We start from the raw sequence: 22,430 nt of genomic DNA, 5'->3' as shown, positions 1-22,430 counted from the left end.
AATATCCCCCTAGAAACCTACACTGTACAATGGTTTTACAATAACATATTAGGTTGTTTTAATGGAAATAGTCTCTCTTCCACCATAAAAAAGTTAATAAACAAAAGAATTTATTTGAGAAACCTAACTCTTAATCCATAATTGAACACTACTTTAGCTTTAGGAAACAATTGGTGTTTCTCTGTAGCAAACTTAATAATATAGTCTTCCAATGTGGCATGTACCCAAAAATAAATGGCCCTAGTGATTTTGTTATCCAATTGATGTAAGGCAACTAAATAATATGTGGTTAAAGTCCTAAAGATTCACACAACACTTCCATTTACCAAAGTATGTTGCAATCTACTTAACCAATTATATAGTTTGTTAGGCAATTTACACTAGAAGATTTCGTATTGGTCACATGCAGGTTCTGTAAAATTATTTTGTCCCTAATCCAATCTAGTTTCTTTTGCCATAACTTGATTTGTTGATGAAAAACCGAGTCAAGCTTATCTTCCCATCATTCTTGAAAATTTCTCTTAATAATCCTAGTCACCATAATTGAAGAACCCCAATTAATCTTTGGATCTTGGCAATGAAACCATTTGTTGATGAAACATTTTACCATGATGGCCCAGAGTGTTAGGGTTTTATATGTTGTTGGATTCCCTAAATTTAAAATTTTCAATTGGAGTTTGTAATATTTGAGTTACAAGGCATTACGATTCAGATATGGACTTACTCTATGCTGATTTAGTACAAATTTAAGTGCAGAATAACCAAACTTTATTCCTAATTTAAAATAATGACACCAGAAATTGCTGAAGTGAAGAAACATATTTCACTACACAATCTAAATTACTAATTTATCCTCAATTATGGTGCATCTAACTAAAAAATCTCCTAGAAATAAGATTAGCAATCATCACAAACCATGTTCTTAAATCAATCTAACAATTCATTCTATTCAAAAACCATTATACGAAACTAATCCCCAGGGTGCTAGAAATTGAAAGTAAACTCAACAATGTCCCAAAAAATAATTCACACTATTTCCTATTTAAAAGATCCATTCAAAATTAACTAAGCATCTGAACAAATGACATAAGGCTTCCTAACTTGAAATTAATTGAGTAATTGAATAACAAAAAAATTTCTAATTATATGAGCAAGTAAGAAAAAGACTCACAAATTCTAAATCGATAAATCTAACTCAAGATTAACTATGAAATCAAATGAATGACATACCGCTTGTCAAATAATCAATACACTACAAATGGCACATTGTTCTCCAAATGTTAACACACACAGTTCCAAAAATGAATGGCACACTATTCCTAATCAATCCTGACAAGAATTCAGACTAAACACTAGCTACATGGGTTTCTTTCCAAAATTATATAGATCCACATATGATTAAGTCACTACATTCAGAACATAGGATTCAACCTAAAATTGCAAGAACTTGTTCCTTAGAAATCCATCCCAAACTGAAGCCTTCTTTTTCAATTCTTACAGAATCTTGAGATCAATCAAAGAATTCAATAGATGCAAAGTATACCTATGACAATGATCCACGGGCTTGAAAAAACTCAAGAAACATCTCACTAGCTATCATAACTTTCAGATTTGTGACAACATTTAAATGAAATTTAAGTACGATCCTAAGTATGAAAATTCTCAAAATTACAAATGAAAGGAAATGAATATTCAAGTACAATTTTTCTAAATGAATTCAAAACACACTTTCTACTTAACAAAAACTATTATAGAACTTGTTCAAGGTTTGTGGTGGGCCCTTGCCACAACCTAGAATAAGTGTAAACTAACTCAATAACTTAGAGATCAAGAAGACATAAATCCAAGAATATATATAGAAGCCAAAACGATTATATTAAAAACCTTCAATAGAACATGAGTCAAAGAGTTTCAATCTTAAACAAAACAAAGTCAAATGCTGTTTAATCACAATCTCCTCATCACTGGTTCATTCTGTGTGTGTAACCTTTCATACAAACACTGGGCCCTTTTAAAGAATTCAGGCCTAAAAATGGCTACAACAAAATGACTGAGGAAATTAAATACATCTATGATATGGACTAATTTAAGCTAAGCTAAATCCCTAGGATCACTTCACCCACATCGTAACTAAACTGTTCCATTTGTGACACTATCTTTGGATTAAGAAAACTAACACCATGCTCACAAACAAGAGAATCTATCTTCGGAATGCTGACCATTAACAGGATGCTTGGTACCAAACTTGAAATAGAGTACGAAACTAAGTACATAATGGCTACTACAAAATCGTTGCTTGATGTGTTCGTTGAACTAGGTGTTGGGCCTCCGATGACCTGTCCACGTACTCAAGTGTCTTCCCTATGTTTAAGAATCACATCTGTAGATCAGTCAATTAATAAGTCAAGAAATATAAATTCATTTAAAACCTACTTAAACCTACTTAAACTAGCCAAAGATATATGAAAACAATCCTTATTAGTGATTCTTACCTCCACTGTAAAATAACACACTTTAACCAGTGTAGAGTGTGTTGAACAAGTTGTCATTGATGTCAAAGCAGGAATAGTTGTAAGATGATTAAGAAGGTCATTGATGTCATAGCATGAGCAGGCATCCAGGGTATGATATAGTTAGATGAAACCCTAGCCCTAGGGTTTGAGTTCCTTGGACGGTGATGACACCCTGTCTTTGTTGATGTTTTTGGCACAACAAATCAGTGAGCCTGCCTCAGAGATCTTCGCCATTATATTCTTCTTGGCTTGCTGATTCCTGTGGTATGTGGAGCATTCTATGGGCCCTCATAGTTTGTAAGATATGTCCAGTTGAAATTAAGGCCCCAAGATTTGGTCCCAAAGCCCCAAAAGGTTGATGAGTTGGCCCATAAAAATGATGTGGCATCATTTGTGATTAAATTCCATAAAGTCAATGTTTTTTTTCTCAAAAAAAAAAGGAAGGGGATCAAATTTCAAATTTTGATTTTACAATTTTAATTTTATTTTCAAAAATTAAAATGGGCCCCAGATTATCTAGAGACATCCATTCGACTCTCTAGAGACATCCATTCTGATCATGTAAAGTGTATATAAACCAAGGATCTTCATAAGATTAAGCAAGAACATTATTTGGCTCTTAAACAATACATCGAGCAATTTCTGCGGCCAAGAAGTTTTTGGGTTCATTGTTTTGCTTGCCTTAGGGTTTCCTTGCAGATGGTTGAAAGTGTCGTATTTAATTTCAAAAGTAGAATACGTGAATATATGTGGCCAAAGAATGAAGTTCTAAACACTGAATTTTTGGTTTCAAAGAAGTTGGTTGATTTGATTTGCTTTGCGGCCAGGAAGGGCTTCTTTGATTTTTTTGTGTAAGGGAGTTTCTTTTTTAACTTCTTTTGTAGGTGGATCAAACTTCTCACGTAAATTACCTCTGCGAATTTCCTTAGGGCATATGTGCTAGCCACTATCGAGAATCCTTTTAAAGTCTTCAACCCTCATCAATGGCGCACACTCTATGATCTGTTTGCCGAGGGTTTATAGCTATGGTTTATTTTGGGATTCGTTGGGTTACTTTGTTACATTGTGCTGGAGAATTAATGCATCTCTGAAAGAACTCTATCATTAAACGTTGATTCCGTCAATACAATTTCTGAAACAATTGATCCCTGCGGTTATCTTCAAAGTCGAAGCTTATGAGGGTTTGAAGGAAAATTAAACGTTGATCTATTCTGGAATGGTTTTGGGGCTTGAAAAATTGGATTTCGTTTGGTTTTGAGTTTATTTCTGCAAGTGGCCTGAAGAAGGTTGAAATTGTTCTCGCTGGACCTTTGTGACTTCTTTTTACAGGTGTCACTGAAGCATGTTATGGGCACAAGTTCTGGAAAGTACTTGCGCTCTGTTTGTTGAATCATTTGCGGCTTTGTGACTATCCTAGCACAAACTTGTTTTGGGCATTAAGTTGTGACCTACTGGTATTGAAACTTATTGGTTTGGATCTGGTTCAAACTTGGTATATCCTAAGAGGCATCCACTTGGGCAGTTGTGAGCTCCTCTTTAACCATGCCTAGCATCCGAAATCTCAAACCCTAGCAATGTATCTGTCATATATTAATGATGGTTTTGGTTGTCATATTTATTGCAAGTCTTATGTGATTGTTACATATATAAAAGGCTACGTTTGGTTTGTGTGTGTTGTCATGCTCTCTGCAGTAATGTTTGCAAGATCCTACAATATCAATGTGTGACATGCACAACGCCTTCTTAACAATTATGATAAATGTGCCTTTGTGGATATGGATGAGTTAAGCATATTAAAACAGTGCAATGACCTTGATAATTGCAAGACTGCAACCTTGTTGATAGTAAGATGGTCATTTCTGTGACAACATGGAAATGACCTTTATTGACTATATAACAATAAAGACTTGATGATGATAACAATATGATACTTTAATATCTTCAAATATATGGCAATTTGTTTTAGATGACATTTATGTTTTACGTGGATGTGTTGGAAGATCTCTAGTGTAACACTAACCCCATGAAAGTGATAACCTAGATAACAATAGTGAAGGTTGTGACCTTTGTATTCTTGGTGTTGAATGCTAACTTGTGAAGAATAGTCCTAATTGTATGAAAAAATTCTAAGCCAGAATGTAGCAAAGGCACTGTGATCTGATAATGAGATCTTAGACAATTAGTAAGGTATTATAGACTCATGTGCATGGATTTGCTTATGTTATTTTATGCAATGGGTTGATAAGATTGCGAAATACACAGACAATGAAGTAGTAAAGAAGCATAATAGACAACACACATAAATAATACAAATTTAATAAGGAGTTCACCCAATACTCCTGGGCTACATCTCCTAGTCCAGCCTTCAGTTGTGACCTCTCTATTATGTCTTTAGAATAGAGTTTTACAATAGTGTGAGCTCAACTTGAGTCTCAACACACAACAGATACAACAGTAAGAGTTTGCTTGAACCTCTCAAGCTTCTCTGAGTACACAGAATCTCTCAATCACTCTTTGTCTCTATCTTTTCTCTCTGTCTTGGCACTGCCTGCAATACTGCTTGCTTCTGTTTGCTATCTGTCTGTGGCTTTAAAGACAATCTGGGTTGCCTGTTCGTTTCTCCTTCTCAGCTTTCTGTCTCTCGGCCTCGGTCTGCTCGAATCCCTCCTCTGGCATTAAAAAATAATTGCATAATGCATAAAGGGGAGGTGGCCACCTATTTTGCAACATAAGAGTGCCTCGGGGCTTTGGAACCCCTGAACCAGCTGCTTCCTGTTAACACAGAGAAATGCTTTCAAACTGTGAAAATTCGCCAAAATCACTGTTCATCTAGACTTCAAAAGTCCTTAAATCTGGTCTATTCTCCTATCGAGTCCGTCCTCAATCGCTGTCGCAAGTCGCTTCGGCCTTGTTCCAAGGCTTCCCTTTGTATTTTGGAAATACATTTAAAACATTGAAAATAACGTAAAAATGGCTTCCTTTGGACTTGAAACAATATACATTTTTATTTCCAAACCTCTTTGGGTCCGGGTTTTATCGCATCGCATATATATCTATATCTATATCTATATATATATATCTATATATCTATATATATATATATATATATATATATATATATACATATACATATATATATGTGTATATCTTGCTCCTCTATGAAGCTCCAATGCGATATCGCGATGTGATTGATCGCAATCGCATATCGCGATAACCTCGGGCCGTTTGGTGAGCATTCTTTTGTGTTGGTTGATTGCGGTTCTGCGATGCAACGTGGGCCGTCGATCTACGCGCTTGATCGATGGTCCTCGTTGAATCTCCCGATCGCCATTGCAAGTTTCATGTGGTGTGCTCCGATTTCCTCTGCTTGTCACCGCCAATTTGCGATTCGTTGATAAGATCTGGACCATTGATCGGCTAGATCTGACGGCTGCTGTGCAAAGTTGCTGTAAGCCTCTGATAAGCCTGATTTCACTATTTTCTTATGTTTTTTGCCTCCCGATAGTGTTTTTCCACCATTTTGAAGGTTTTCTCTTGCGATTATTTTGATCTTTTAAACGATTTTTAAAGACTTAGAGAGTTCTTGGATCACGCCTTCCCACTGAAAAAGGATTTTGGACCACCAAAAGTTGATTTTCAAGCATCGATTAAGTGAGGATACAGCTCCCTCACTTGCCCAATCTCCATCCATTTTGCACTGCTGGGTTTTGAACCTTTGAGTCAAATTCTTAGGTACTCAACATCCCCTCTGCGCGTAGTCCTCACCTTCCTGTCCAGAACTGTATCTTCCTGCAACTCATTGAGATATTTAGGCAATACATCATCAATAGAAGGCAATTGACTTTGCGCTTCAGTATCCTCAATTAATGAAGGTTCAAACAATCTTAATTTTTTTGCATTTACCACTAAATAGATGTGCATGTAAGCTGGTAAATCAAGGCAGAAAGCGTTCTCACCAATTTTCTCAAGTATCTTGAAAGGCCCATACCTTATTGGCTTCAGCTTCATTCCTTCACCTTGCATTCTATCTTGGCTGATATACAGCCAGACTTGATCACCAACTTGGAAGCTATGCTCCATCCGATGCTTATCATGCCTTATCTTGTACTTGGCTTGGCTCTTTTCTAGCTGTTCCTACACTGCCTGGTGAATTTCCTGGATTTGTTCAATGAACCTGGTTGCTTTGTCCACATCGCTGTGTCCATCAACCGCTATGTCTTTTTCAAAGACAAAATCCAAGGGAGACCTTGGTATAAAACCAAAAAAATTCTCAAAAGGAGACCTCTATGTAGAAGAATGCTTAGCACGGTTGTAAGCATGTTGCACATAACATAAATGTTCATCCCAAAGCTTGGGATGCTTGCTGCAATAACACCTGAGCAACAGGATCACTGTCCTATTGACCACCTCTATTTGGCCATCTGTTTGTGGATAAAAGGCTGTGCTCTTCTTCAGTCTGGTGTCCATCAATTCCCATAGATTTGACCAAAACTTCCCAACAAATTCAGATTCTTGATCAGATACTATGGTAGTGGGTAACCCAAAATGCACCCAGACATGCTGAAAGAACAATTTCGCTATTTTTTCAGCTGTAATCTATTTGTTTTTTTTTACGAAATCGGGTGCTGTATGTATTCAAAAAAAGGAGGGGAGACTAAGCTCCAGCAATACAGGAGAAGAGCTCATAGGATGAGCTTGCATCTGAATTACATTGAAGGATTCCGCTGAAATGTTTCCATAATCTACTTGAAAGACTCTAACACAAGTGTAAATTCGGACAAACTGGAGTAGTAACAGACTAACTTTACAAAACATCTAATCTATGCTTATGTGACTGATTTGTCGAGCAGTGGAGTTCTCCGGGTGGCTGTCAGCTTCTGTGACTTTTATGCTAGAGGAGCTGGTGCTTGGGGCATTGATCTTGTCCATCATATACCTAAGAATGTCAACAGATTCCTGAATGTGCGCACAAGTGTTTTTGAGAGAGATGAATTGCTCCTGCAGAGAGGAGAGGCGATGAAGGAAAAGGGCGATGTCGGCTTCATATTTTGCTGAAATGATTCTGGAAGCAGCTTCGATTTTCTCATCCAAGAGACGCTGATGAGCTCTAACTTGCTCAAGTTTTGCCTGCAGGTCACGACAATGGAGGTAGTCTTCGCTGCGATCCATCCAAAGAACTTCAAGTCAGATTTGGCATGATTCTGGATGAAGACTCCCACAGGCTGTATTGACGATAGTGATAACCAATATGTTGAGCTGAGAGGCAGGGGAAAGAGCAGAAGGGGTTATCAGGAAATTGACAGCAGAACTAAGGAAAATTCCAGGAATTGGGACAAAGTCTAGACCTGTGCGATAGGAAGCAAGGTGAGATAAGGGAGGATTGCGCTGAGGCGATCTGGAGAAGCTTGACAACCCAGGAAGGGAAATTTAGGTGGAAGGAACCCTGATCGATGGAGCAATCACAGAGTTGGAGGTCGAATGATAACTGCTAATAGAGGGAGCGAAATCTGGGAAAAAAGGGAGCAAGAAGAGGGGCACTTGTAGATGAGAGGGGAGCTTCCCATGATATATAGCCGACGGGCAGAGATCCAAAGCAAGCCAGATCACGTGAAGGAATCTAGGTCGATCACAGAGTCCAAAGGAAAAGTAGTATTTGAGAGATACAACAGGATCTGCTATAAGATATGAAGTTATAATTTGAAGATTGCAGCAGAGGGCCTCGGGATTACAGGAGATTTCACCAGAGTATGCTTTGACAGTAGCGCAGATCATATGACATAAATTGTTTAAATAATTCATGAAAATCACGGGAGGAACTGAAACGAATCTTCATTGTTACAGAACAGGTTTCCTTTGGGCTGAGAGCAAGCATGGCTGGCCCGTTTGTCTGCCTCATGATTGATGGTTCGGAGGATGTGATAGAATTGGAATTCCATATCATGATTAATCAGTATTTTGGATCTGTTGATGATTTGCTGCAAGAGAATATTTGAAGCTTTCCGCTGGCTATTCATTAAGCTGATGATGATAGCAGAGTCACCGAAGATGAGAGCTTTTTTAATTCCCTGTGTCTGTAGCTGAAGAATTCCTTGGTAAAGGGCCAGGGCCTCAGCTCTATTGTTGGAGAGAGTCCCCAAACCCCATTCAAAAGAAACTAATGGCTCACCAAGGGGATTGAAGATAATGCCCCCTACTCTTGCAGCACCCGGATTAGATTTAGATGCACCGTCAAAGAATAAGGAGTGAATGTTACTTGAGCGAAGCCAGTTGTCGAAGTCGGTCTGCTTTAATCAAATTTTCCATCTAATCCTGTTAGCCTTGCCTGGATTGTTGCATGAATTCACTGTCAATGGAATACTTATCTTCTCTGTTATATTTCTGATGAAGTCTTTTTCCTCGACCCATAGGCTAGATATGTTGATTTTTCTTGTGAGCTTAAAGGCAATTGTTTCAACCACCAAATATTTTTCCTTAATACAGATATGCCTGATAGAAGTCTCTTTATTTCTAAATATCATGTTGTTCCAGGCAATCCATATCGTCCAAAGAATAGCAAAAGGGAGAGCGTCCCACACTCTCTTGGCAGGATTGTGTTTCATAGATTTCCAGGGGTAACTTCTTTTCCAGTTGTTTAGAGCTTCTCCGATAGATTGCTGAGAATGCCACTCCAGCAAGAGACTGCGAAAGGGCATGAAATAAAAAGATGCTGAATAGACTCCTCTGAATCTTGACAATTAGGACATCTGGAAGGTCCCGCAATGCCTCTTTTTTTAAGGTTCTCAGCCATAAGAGTTTTTCCTTCCAAAAGAGTCCACATGAAAAATTTAACTTTAGGTATAGGTTTTGCTTTCCATATAGTTTTCCAGTATATCCATGTTGGCACTGGGTGTTCCTTGCTGTTCAAATAATCATACCCTACGTTTATTGTGTAGATGTTGCCTGTAGGATCCCATCTGAAATCGTCCTTGTCATTTTCAAAGGTGGGAGCGATGCTGTGCAGATGTTTACAGAAGTTATCAAAGTTTCCTTTGAGTCGTTGAGGAATGGGAGGAAAATTCCATTGCATCCAAGCATGGGATAAAGCATCCCATTGAGAAATTTAGTTTAATTTATATATCCCTTTTCTTTGGAGGAAGAGTGTTATTGAGTTCATACTTGGGAGGCTGTTGATTGGCGGATTTCCCATGATTTTGTCAGTGCCGATGTTAACTTCCTTACCTCCTTTGGGCACCTTAGAGATGTTTTGCGCCATGAAGACTATGGCTTTTTTACAAAGCTTCCATATCTTTGTGCAGTTTTTGTTGGGGATCTTAGCTTTAAGAAGGTTCTGCCTTGGAAGGCTGAGGTATTTTGCCTCCAGGACTCTCTTCCACCAGGAAGTTTGGTTTTCAATGAGTCTCCATATCAATTTTCCTCCAAAAGCTATATTCATGAGGATTGGGGATCTAATGCCAAGGCCACCTTTCTCCTGGTTTTGAGTGACTTGTTTCCAACCAACCAAGTTGAACTTTTTCTTCTCATTTTTCCCTCCTTGCCAAAGGAAGAATTTGAGAATACTGTCCATTTTACGATGAAAAGAAGCTGGAGCTTGAGCCAATGAAAATTGATAAAGAGGGAGGGAGGAAAGGCCCGATTTTAATAGCACTATTCGTCCAGTTGGATTGAGCCAAGACATTCCCATCTTTGTACTTTTCTTTTCATCTTTTCTAAAGTTAGTTCCCAAACATCTGCCCTTATATTCCCAATACTCACCGGCATTCCCAGGTAACTGAAATAGCCCCAATTTAACTTGCAAGGGACACCAAATATAGTGGCAATGCTTTGTATCGTTTGAGTTGAGGCATTCCAACCGTAAATGCAGCTTTTGAGATGGTTAATCTGGCCCCCTAAATATATCATGAATTGATCTAATAAGGATTTGAATCTTTGAGTATGATTGTAGTCGCCCCTCCCAACAGCAGAGTGTCGTCAGCGAATTGGGAGTGGTTGATATTTTTCACTCCATCTTCAATTTAATACCAGTGATGAGGCCTGTCTGCCTTTTATGGTCAAGTGCACAGCTAAAAGACTCTGCCATTAAGAGAAAAAGATAAGTAGATAAGGGGCAGTCTTGTCTTAAACCCCTTGAGGAACGGAAAGCAGGTCCAGGTCTACCATTGATAAGAGGAGCTATCCATGGGCCAGAGATACAAGCTCTTATAATATCAAGTAAGGAACGAGAAAAACCCATTTTCTGAAGTACAAAAAAAATAAAGGAATGCCTCACCCTGTCAAAGGTATTTGCCAAGTCTAGTTTCAAAATGAAACCCTTTTCGTTCCTGGAGTAACTGGAATGAATGGCTTCCTGTACCAGGAGAATGGAGTCATATATTTGCCTGTTAGCCATGAAGCCTCCTTGGTTTTCTGAAATTAACATTGGCATAAGGGGTTTGAGACGGGAGGCAAGGATTTTTGTGAATATTTTATAGGAGGAGTTGCATAAGGATATTGGCCCAAATCAAGAGAAGTTAGAAGGACGGTTCTCCTTTGGGATGAGGGCCAAGTGTGTTGAATTTGTGTAGCCTCCTATTTTTCCTTTCCTCTGCATCCATTTGTAGTATTTTATGAGATCCTTTTTTATCAACTCCCAATATTCTCTATAAAAACATATTGAGAAACCATCCAGCCCGGGTGCCTTGTTGGGCTGAAGACACCAGATTGCTTCCTTAACTTCTTCCTCTTTTATCTCTTCTGTCAGCCTTTTATTTAAATCTGCTGTGATCTTTGTTGGCAAATGCTGCAAGAAGTCAGCATAGGGTTCTTCCTCCCCTGTTTCAGATAGGAGCTCCTTGAAATGGTCTGAGGCAACACTTTTAATAGCTGTTTGAGCAGTGCGTTGAATCCCTAAATTATCTATGATGGCTGTTATGTTATTTTTAATTTGCCGTATAGTAGCTTGCTTATGAAAGAAGGAGGTGTTCTTATCTCCGCTTTTCAGCCAAGTCTGCCTAGATTTTAAATGCCATTTTTCTTCTTCCTCTCTTTTGATGGTGCATAACTGATTATAAAGCTTTTCCTCTTGGATCTTTTCAACCTGATGATACTCTTGATTTTCTATTGTAGAATGGAAATCTTCGATCTTGGCTTTTACCTCTCTTTTTTGTTTCTCTGGTTCATCATAATGCGTTTTGGCCCAATTTTTGAGCGCTCTGTTCACATTTTTTAGTTTGCTCTCCCATATGAATCCTGGAGATCCTTTGATGTGTTGATGCTAGGTTTGCTGTATCAGACTTTTGGCTTCTGGATAATCGCTCCAAATGTGATTGTACTTAAAGGGAAGAGGCCTAAGGGGGCTGTGCGAATCAATAGTTAGAATGATGGGATAGTGATTTGAGATAGCGAAGGGCAGAATGGAGACATTGACAGCTGAATATGAGGAAAGGAAGGAGATGTTGACCAGAAACCGATCCAGTCGCTCCATAATGTTGCTGCTACCCAATCTGCGATTATTCCAGGTGTATTTTCGGTTTTTTGGTATGATGTCAATCAGATCACCGTGTTGCATTATTGCTTCCAACTGATTTCTGAAAGGATCGGGAGTAAAGCTGCCCCCACGTTTTTCATTGGCATGTAAAATCAAATTTAGATCGCCCCCTAAGATAATATTGCCACTGTCTTCTTCTGTTATGTTCTCATTGAGGGAATCCCAACAGGCTTCTTTGTCCCGATAATGGTTGGGAGCGTAGACGTTGTAGATTACAATCTGCTGGTTGGTCTTATTGTTCCTTAACACTGTCTTTATCCAATGTTGTTCTATCACTTCAGCTTCTCTGTTCCATTCTTCATGATTCCAGATAGTTGTAATCCCACCTGAGGCACCTCTGGAGTCGCATGTGCATCCTGTGTAAAGCTTATGATGGTCAATGATCTTATCAATTTCTAACTTTCTTTGTTTTGTTTCCTGCAATAAAATAATGGATGGTTGCTCTTGACTTATGAGATCCTTTAAGGCTTTGATTTTAGAGGGGTGCCCTAATCCCCTGCTGTTCCATGAGAGAATTTTGATCATTTCAAAACTGTGATTCGAGGAGTTGCTCTCCCTCCTTTATCTTTACTTGCTGTTTCCTTGTCTATTGATCCTTGTATGTATGATTCTATAGGATTCTGGAGTCCTAGAGCTATGTATTTTTGAGCATTCTCGTCCCTATGCTGTTTGGAAGATTTTCTTCCCGACTTCTTTTGACCATCTAGAGAAGATCCATGATCTTTGGAATTGCTTCGAGTGATTCTAGGAGGGGGAGGATCTGATGGAAGGGAGGAGGGAATGACCAAGAAACGAGGAGAGGAGGGAGGCTCAGAATGAACAGGAGAGTCTTTGGGAAGGGAAAGAACCTGAAAGGGATTTGAGGAGGGGGAAGAAGGGAGGGGATTTGGCTGGTGGACAGAAGAAAGAGGGACTTGAGGGGAGGAGGGATGAGGGGGAGAGGGTGGGGTGGAAGGATTGAGTGAGGTGGGAGGGTTGGATGAGATGGGATGATTATGAGAGGAAGGTCCAGCTTCATTAGGCAGCTTGTGGCTAGGGGCTGTTTTTTTCTTTTTTATAGTTTCCCATTGTTCCTCTTGTCGATTATTATCAACATTAGAAAGCTTAGGACATGTTGTGACCAGCAACAACCCCCCCTTCTCATTTAAGTGTCATCCGAAATACTAAATGTGTGGGGACCCTTAGTTAAAATTTAGGAAAAGCAAGAGTAGTGCTTAAATTCCTTTTCCGCAAAATAAAGTTACCATCGTAAGCTTAGGAAGCTCCTTCGAATACTTAAGACCTAAGTTTATGATAAGGGAAAAATCTTTAAAATCGCATCGTAAAACGGTAGTAGAACGCCACCATTCAAGTGCAATCCCGGCATGTGCGAAATTTTGGTATTGAACAACTATCGTGTCGCAATAAGAAAAAACTTATAAGAAAAACTTCAAGATTTATCGATTTGTGATGACGCTGATCGCAAGATCGCATATCGCAGGAAACAAGTTAATGAAATTTTTCATACATAAAACTTCTGCGATATACGATATTGTGATATCATGATATAGCGATGGTTGCGATGTTAGGCCAGACCAATGCTGCGATGTTATACTTGTGCGATTTTACTATATTGCGACATTGCGATATGCGATGGTGTGATGTGCGATGTTGCGAAGCAAATCGCAAAATCGCTCCATCGCAGATCTTTCGGGCACGATATTCAAGAAAAGCTACTTGCCATAAGCTGACACATGATTATGCGCTTTAAATGCTAATAAAGGAGTTAGTTGTCAGTTATTATTAAAATATGAATGCGTGCTTTTCAAAGAATCACGTCACGTAAGGTGGTGTATTTGGTATGTCTGCGGCATTTAAAACTCTCCCATCACCCGTCTGGGTCATTCATTTCCATTTCACTTGTGAATTGCAGGAATGGAGAACGGAGGACGATACAAGGCAATACGCAGGTTGAAATGGGGAAGAAAAACAAAGCCCTGAGCTCCGAAGAAAAGGAAATGGCACCTTTGTATACAGATATGGCTTGTAACAGAGACACAGGAATAGCTACGTGGGAAGGCATGTACAGACTGCTCGAAGAAGAGAATCCCAGAGTAATGAAAGTTACTGCTGTCGCGAGCTCACAGAGTTCTTCTAAAGCATCCCTAGAAGAGCTAGCGTGCTCATTCCTACATCGGATAGCAACAAGGCCCAAAATTCTCCCATACACAGACATGGTCAAGTGGATACTTGATAGCGCAGAAATGAAAAATAGACAGTTCAAGGTTCATGGTCAAGGGCTCATCGGGTCATTCGCTGCACAAGATTTAAAGCTTATGTATCATCTGCCTGAGCCACAGGAAACTTATAACATGTAATTCATAGAAAAATTCGTGAAGGAGAACTCGAAGCTATCAGAAACCACCAAAGACTAGTCCAAGAAAGATGAACCGCTCAAGAAAGATAAACACGGTATGTACAGTACTGGTTCCCTTACCTCCCCATATTGCTTTGCTGCTGCCATGCTCTGTAGATTATTTGGAATGCCAGATATCAACAAATTTTCATCCGAATGGTTACCATTACTAGATGCTGCCACAAATGCCACTATTGTAGATTGGGCCAAAATTTTATCTGATAACCTAATCACGGCTATTGTCAGTTACCGGTCCAAAAGAGCTACGTCTCAAAGGATTTATCCTCCTTTTTACCTAGCCACATATGTTATGGATTCAATATGTTATGTTTCTAAGTTCCCTGTTATGGGTTGGAAGTGGACAACTCAAGACCCCTTACCCATCCATGTCTATCATAAGATATTGTGGGACTCTCAGTTCACTCCATATTTCTACCAGATTTGTCACAGACTTATGCTGCCCTTGTATAGAATGTTGTATGATAAAGAACCCCCAAGGTGCTCACCTGAAGCACAGATAGATATCCTCCCCATTGCAAGATGGTTTGGAGAAGAATTGTTCACTTATGTTAGAGTATTTGGAAGTACTTCACTCCCTCATGTTCTACCTTTGTATATCCCTGATAAACTCCTAGCTCGAGAAATTGCATATCAAACCTGTGCAGAAGGCGGCCTAACTAAAGACTTAAAGGAAAAAAATAAGGCTATATGGCCACAATTTCCTGTGGCTTGTGGGGCCTTTTCGCTATTTGATGTAGGTCATGCGTTCACTGAAGTACAAAATATGACATGTTTACAACTATTTAAATTCCCAGGAAGACCATTTGACCCGAATGAGGTTGCCCAGAATTTCACAACTACAGTCAAGATAAAAGTGCTCGTTGGGAAAAAGGATTTATTTGATAATATATTCCAACATAAAAGCTCACTTCAAGAGATTTTGCGTGAAGCCAAATTGCAATTGTCTCAAGAAGAATTTCAAAAGTTCATGGTATACAGAGAAAGAAGATTAGCCAGTATTCCTCTAGAAAATCTACGACTGTCTGCAAGAGAACGAACTCCAAGCGTTAGTCTTAGTGGGAGTTCAAGCACTAACGGATCTAAATCTAAGACTGAACAAGAAATTCTTGAACACTCTAAAAGATCCAGAAATGACCAAGATAGGAGCGAAGAGTCAGCTAAGGATACCGCTCAGTCAATGGAACTTCTACAACAGCAGGTTATTGCCTCCCCGCAAAGAGATCCTCCTCCTCTCGTCATTGAAACACCACCAGTCGCGACAGAATTAGATAAGGAATGGGAAACCTTCAACGAACTGATCAATCTTGAAGGAAAAGCCCCAAAAACACCTGTGAGCAATACAAAGGTAGCACAAGAAGTAGTCACAACCATATTCCTATTGCTCCATCTTCTGAGCTTCTACTTAATGTAGAAGAAATTCCCCCTCTAGACATATTTTATAGTCCCCAACATAAAGCAGTGGTAAGAAGATAGAGAAAGAAAAGGAAATTAGAAAATACACTCTCTCAAGATGCAGAGCAATTAGACGTCTTGTGGAAAGATCCCACCAGTAATCCGACTGAAAATCTCACCAAACTATCTCAGATCATAGGAGCGTATGCCTCTGCGACTATTGACAAAGCATCAGAAGTACAGAAATTGTTGAAAGAGCAAGAAGATCAAATACAGGTACTGCAACTACAATTGCAACAAGCCAACACTAATAATGAGGCACACAAACAGCTTGAAAAGTTGTAGGAGGACTTCCAACAAATGCAGATAGGTTATCAGAGAAGTTTGGACGAGAAGGGAAAATAGTTACAGGATTTACAAGAGATGCACAGAGACGACCCTAAGCTTACAGAGTTTATTTCAGAATCTATTTCCTTGAATGAACAATTACTGCAGCAGCAAGAAGTGTTGGGCCAAAAGATATCACAGTGGAATTATTATTGCGAAATGAGTGATAAGATCACTAATCAAGTGGTCGACTTACAAAGTGACTATGATCTGATTGATAAACAGGTGACTGAGTACTTGGCTTGGCAGGATGAAGCGGCAGAACAAGCGGCATAAACAGCAACCATGACAGCAAGCATTCTTATTGACTGTGTAAATGAGAATTTGCACAGAGCAAATTTAATCACAGAAACCACCCCGGGATATTTATCGAACAAACTACAACTACAGACAGAATGGAAGCAGAGAGCACAAGAAAAGGGAAAAGAAATCCAAGCGCTGAACATGTTAAATTGGGAATGTTACTGGACATACTTGGTAAAGCCGCATAGTCAATGGATGACTGTGAAGTGTATCATAAATGCGGCCGAAAAGATGGTACCAGCTCTCATCGATTCCATTTTCTTAGCCCAGCTCAAAGCAGAAGTTAGCCAGCTGACTCTCCTTAAACCAATGCTGAATACATGCAGTTTTAAAGACCAGATACAAAAGTAGTTTAGTTCTGAAATTAATTTTCACTTTAAATTTTGCTTAGAAAAAGGGCGGTCAATTTAAACCGCATCCTGAATTTTTGTAAATAAGCTATTATTAGATTTAGGAAGTAGTATTTAAACCCTTCTCATGCATTTAGAGAAGGGTCCCGAAATTTATCAAAAACTTGTCCTCAGAACATGCACTTTTGCACCCTCAAAGGAGGTTTTGGTGAATGAATGGATCAAGATTTTTTGATGTTTGCATTTGATATCTGCTACTGATGTTGCACTTTTGTACTCTTAGTAGATGTTAGAGCAAGGAGAGATAAATCATTGTCGCTTGAAGCTTATGAGTAGGACTAGTCATAAATGGTACTTTTATCTCTTGACCATTTCTGCTTATATGTTAAGGTGATATACAGTTTTAGTTGTTTATGTATTATTGCATGAATGCTTGAGTTATCATTTGGCTCATTATGCGATACGCTGTTCACAACTGTTTCGTCTAACTTTTTATGTGAAGTGGTTCATCTTGATTGATTTCCTTTCTTATAATCGCTGAATGATCTTTATTACCAGTTGTTATTTGAAATCTCTTTAGATCGTGTTAGCGCTTGAAATTTCATGTCAGACTGAGAAAGGTAAACCTCAAGGCAACATCAAACCATTTAGCCTCGTAGCTAGCCCCACGGGGCAGGAGAAGGCTCTCTCCGGTCTGTCTCGTAAAATCTTCAATAGATGAGATGACCAATAAGGTAACACTGATATTAGGCTAGTAAACTGATCAAAGAGTTTTATTTAGGGTTTTTAGGGTTTTTGGTGGCAAATTGAGGGGATGGCAATTTTGGGTGCGGGGATTGGACACAGTTTCTGCAGGGGGTTCCTTGGGGCGAGGTAGGAGACAACGTTGATGCCTTTAACTGAGGTGAATGGTCAGGAATGAAAGATGAGGAGCTAAAGAGAGCAAACAATCACTTTGAATTCTCTTTAGACAGAAGAAAACATTGAAATTAAACAAACTTAAAAGCAGAGCATGGCAAGCATGAATTCTTACTTTAACACTTCATTTGTTTAATGTGCAGAAGTAAAGAAAGGAAATGAATCACATAAAAAATCTTACAAGAACATTGAGAAACACACCATCAACACATGAGTCCACAAGAATCCCAAAGAGAACTCCAAAACCCTGGTCTTCCTTAGCCAAAAATTGCAGAGATACAGTGAAATAATACAATGATAGCTTCTCCCTCAAGAGTCCAACCATGAAAACGAGAAAGAAAGTACATAATATAGATGATCTAACCTCTTTCCCTGCCTCCATGGGTCGAGCTCACTATCCTAGGAGCTGTTTCAACCACTTCTAAACTAAGCACTACAAACTAGGTAGTCAAAACAACTTGCCTCTATAAGCTAGGAAACCAATTCATTCATTTAATATTTACCCTTTTCATCAATGAATCTTCTAGAAGTGTTACATAAGAGTAAAAGTGTCTAAAAAGTACCATAATTACATCAAAGAGAATCATCATTCATCCCAAAAAGTCAAACTGAGTCAAATCTGCGTTTTCTGGGCTGTACAATGCAATCTGGCAAAAACTGCATGACGGGTCGCGCGCCCCTGCCTGACGGGTCACGCGCCTTTGGAGCGATATTTGAGGCACTTTCAGGTGTCAAAATTGAGAAAAAGTTGGTTTGTTGGAAAGGTCTGTGAGTCTACTTTCCAACCCAACTGGAATTTTTGAATTTGGAGGTCATTTGCCCTGTCAAAACTTAATTCTCCCAAGACTAGTTTCTGCAACTCAAAAAAGGGCCAGAAAGTCATTTTTTGGTAGTTTTCTGACCTTTTGGGGGACCAAAACTGCACAAAATCTCAAGTCCATCCATGGGCATATGTAACTTTGCATGAAAAATCTAGAAATTCTGAGTTTTTGCCAAAAGGAGTTGCCATGATGAAGGGTCACGCGCGGGGTGAGACCCGTTAATGGGAAAAACCTGCAAATGGCACAAAAAATTCACAAATGACAAAATTTTCTCCAAATTTCTTGAAATTTGGGCTGGGAGTCCCCAATCAAGTTCCATGCTCAGTCAAAGAGGCTTTGGCCAAAATTTGGAGTGGATCGGGCGTTTTCCTTCGTTTTTGTGCTTTGGCCAACCGTCCTTGGAGCACCTTCGTTCTTGCCGGTATTTTTGACATTTCTTTAAAATCATGACACCTGTGAAAAAAGTGAAGGAGGTTTTTCTTCCTTGGCATGTTGTGGACAAAAACCTCTCTCAGTTTTCCAAAATTCATCTTTTATTGCTCTGGAACATCATTTGAGTGAAACTTGCCCCGATGTGTGAAACAAGGAATTTTGTTGAAATGGAGTGAAATGAAGGGATAGGGGGCTTCTAAATTCTTGGGGAAATTTTTGGGAGTGGGGAGGGATGTTAGGAAGCAGGGGAAAGTGGAATATCAGAGATTGAGTGAGGGGAAGGGGTCCAAAAGGGCAAAACACAGGCCAAACCTAGAAAATTGCCAGGTTGTAGCTAGAAACTAGGGTTTGTGCAAAAATGAGGAATTTGGCGGATCTAAGGGATGGGAAGTGTTTGATAAGGTACTTTAAGGATAAGGGAAGGTGTATGAACATCAGGAAACAAGTTTTGCCGATGATTTGGCCGCCCAAGAGAAATTGCCTTTAAAACCCTAGGAGAGGGAAATGACCTTGCCTAAGCGCAATTGAAGCATGAATAAGTTGTAGAATGACCCTATGGAACTTGACATGATGATGACAACCCTCTGAATGATGATAGACTCAGCTAAATGGTGACATGAATTGGCATTTTGACAACTTTAAGCCCAAGAGCACAATGGAGACTTTTACTTGCAAATGAAGACCTTTAAAAATACAATCATGATCTTCTTGAACTGTAGCAAGCAATAATTTTTCATGATGGAGGGCCTACCTTGCAAAATTTGGCAATTTGTGGCTCCTTGGTGAATTTTCAGGCGGTTTTACAAAGAGGGCGCTGACGGGTCGCGCGCCTCACCCAACGGGTCGCGCCCGTTATAATTTTGCACTGGCGGAGGGTGCCTGACGGGTCGCGCGCCTCTGACGGGTCGCGCGCCTGGTCTGACGGGTCGCGCGCCTGTCAAGCTCACAAATTTCACTCAAACTGTCTTGCAATCAGTTGCTCTATCACTTGGATGCATAATGAGGCTTGATAGAGGGAGATTAGGGCTTTTATAGCCTTGTTTGAATTAATTTCATGTCACAACCCACATGGTTTCCTTTTATCCTGAAATTGACTGATTTGATGCTTTTCTTTGATGCTTTTTGCAGGGATATCATCTGAGGGATCTTGGCAAGGGAGCCAGGGTTACATTTGTCCTTGGAAGCTTTTTGAAATTTCATCATTTTTTACAAAAATTTGAAAATTGACCTTGGCTTTAAAAACAGGGTTTTTAAATCCAAAGTGAAAATTAACTGTACAAGACAGAAATTTGCGAAGAAACACCTTTAAAATCATCCCTCTGGCTTACTGAGCACTTATTGACCTTCAAAGACATGACCTTGTAAACAAACTTGACCAAAACCCTAGACCTAGGAATTTGACCTCAAGACAAGACAAGACAAGCTTGAAAGAGATTAAGGACTGAAATGACTTTATTCAGCTGCCAAGAGGGGGACAAAGACACCAGCTCCTCCATCAGGGTCATGGCATGCCTAATGGGATGCAAAAATTGACACTGATGAGACACCTACTTATGCAAATGCAAAGAGCTTTGATCGCTGATGGAGGGCTACAAGACCGACTCTAACAGATCGCATAATAGAAGAATTACATCTCGGGTTAGTATAGATTTAGATGTGTTGTTTATTAGATTACAATAGCATAGAATTAGATTAAAGTTTGAATTAGAATAGCTTAGATAGGAACTGTTAGATTAGCAACATCGAATTCTACACACACACACATAGATTGGGAAACTGGTCCCATTATCCCCAGTCGGACCCGCTATACCAAACGGATAAGGAGCTGCCAACCAAGGTCCGGACCGGGTGGGTATCCCCCTTGTTTTCGACCCGATTTTCGGGGCCTCAACAGGACAAATATTAGCAAAGTGATCGTACTCATGACATACCTTACACTTGAAAGGGATCTGCTCATAATCGAGCTGCTAAATGTGCGATCAGTCATCAACTTTAAGCTTAATGGCCTTAGGAAGACCTTTGCCCAGGTCCACTTCAACGCAAATTCGGGCGCAGGCCTGCATATTATCTCTTGGCTCGCTTTGGTCGATGTATTTCCCGACTGCATTTCCAATGGCCCGAACCGATTCGTCTCCCCAGCAATGCAATGGAAGGTGAGGGAGACGAACCCAAACAGGAACCGCGTTTGGGATATCCAGCTCTGGATCAAAGTCTGGTGTCCATTTGTTTAGGTACAACCCTCTAGAATCCATGAAGTAAGGTCCATTGCGAAAAATCAAATCCTTGTCTTCCTTTGTCTCAAAGTGGAAGGTGAAGTAACCCTTCCCACAAAATCTGATAGAAATTTTCCCTTGTATTTTATCTGTCCAGTTCCTTTCCACCCACCTCTGAACTATTTTTGGTGAGGGCCAGAGGCCAGTAAACTGTCCTATAAGTCCTTTTTCAGCAAGAGCAAGAGCAGCCATTCTTGGAAAAGTAGGAGGGAGAGAGACTTCCTGTAACCCCTCGATTTTTTTAACAAACTTGGAGATTGAAGGACGATTTCGCTGAGGTGGGAGAGAGTTTATCAGAGCCGAAAAGGCCTGCTATTGCGCTACCTCCTCCGGTGGAGCCTTCGGAGGGGCCATCTGAGCTGAAGAGGAACAAACTCAAGCGAGGCTGATAGGCAGGTGTTCTACAGAGAAACGCCGGTCTAGAGGGGAACAGGTGCAGGAACTCCGGGAGCCCAGTAGCAGGGCTGCCAGGCGAGGGCGAGCAGGGAGCCTCAGGGCCGAGGGAGGGCAGGACGTGGAGGCAGCACGCGCACGATCAATTCAATACCATAATTGTTTCTTGGAGAGATGCATGACTCGACTGTAATCTGTTTGTTACAAGGTATTAAAATACACATTTTGATGAACCTGTCCACAATAACATACAAATAGTCATGACATTTTCTAGATTTTTTCAATCCCCCAACAAAATCCATGGAAATAATTTTCCAAGGACAGGAAGGAACTGGAAGTGGAGTGTACAAGCCTAATTTTCTATTACTGGGCTTGCTTTTAGTACACATGGTACACCCTTTAATATATCTAGAAATTGTTTCATGCATTCTTGGCCAATAACAGAAGCTTTGTAGGTGTGCAACTATTTTACTTACACCAAAATGACCTGATATCAGAGAAGTATGTGCTTCCCTAATTATGTTAACTCTTTCAGTTTTTGGAATGCATAACTTTCCCAAAAGATACAAGAGTTAATCCTTAGCATAATAGTCCAATTCTTCTACTTTTTTTCCATGTCACAAAGTTGCATATACACCTTTAAAATCTATATCTTGAGCATACTATTCAATGTAGCTTTCATGCATTACCAAGTTATGCTTAAGTATAG

At 39.7% G+C, this 22,430-nt stretch overlaps 1 protein-coding gene across 1 annotated transcript; it reads right to left on the bottom strand.

Annotated features, from left to right (window-relative positions):
- Positions 1–21,034: 21,034 nt before the first annotated feature.
- Positions 21,035–21,520, bottom strand: LOC149174173 (uncharacterized). Its single transcript, XM_089420768.1, has one exon. It carries the CDS (start codon positions 21,518–21,520, stop codon positions 21,035–21,037), a length of 486 nt encoding a protein of 161 aa, XP_089276894.1.
- Positions 21,521–22,430: the final 910 nt, after the last annotated feature.

This window comes from Pinus tabuliformis, chromosome 4_1 (assembly GCF_031772625.1).
Source record: "Pinus tabuliformis cultivar Carrire ecotype Pingquan chromosome 4_1, CPIR1, whole genome shotgun sequence".
Taxonomy (NCBI): domain Eukaryota; kingdom Viridiplantae; phylum Streptophyta; class Pinopsida; order Pinales; family Pinaceae; genus Pinus; species Pinus tabuliformis.
This window is presented reverse-complemented; position numbering and strand designations above follow the sequence as displayed.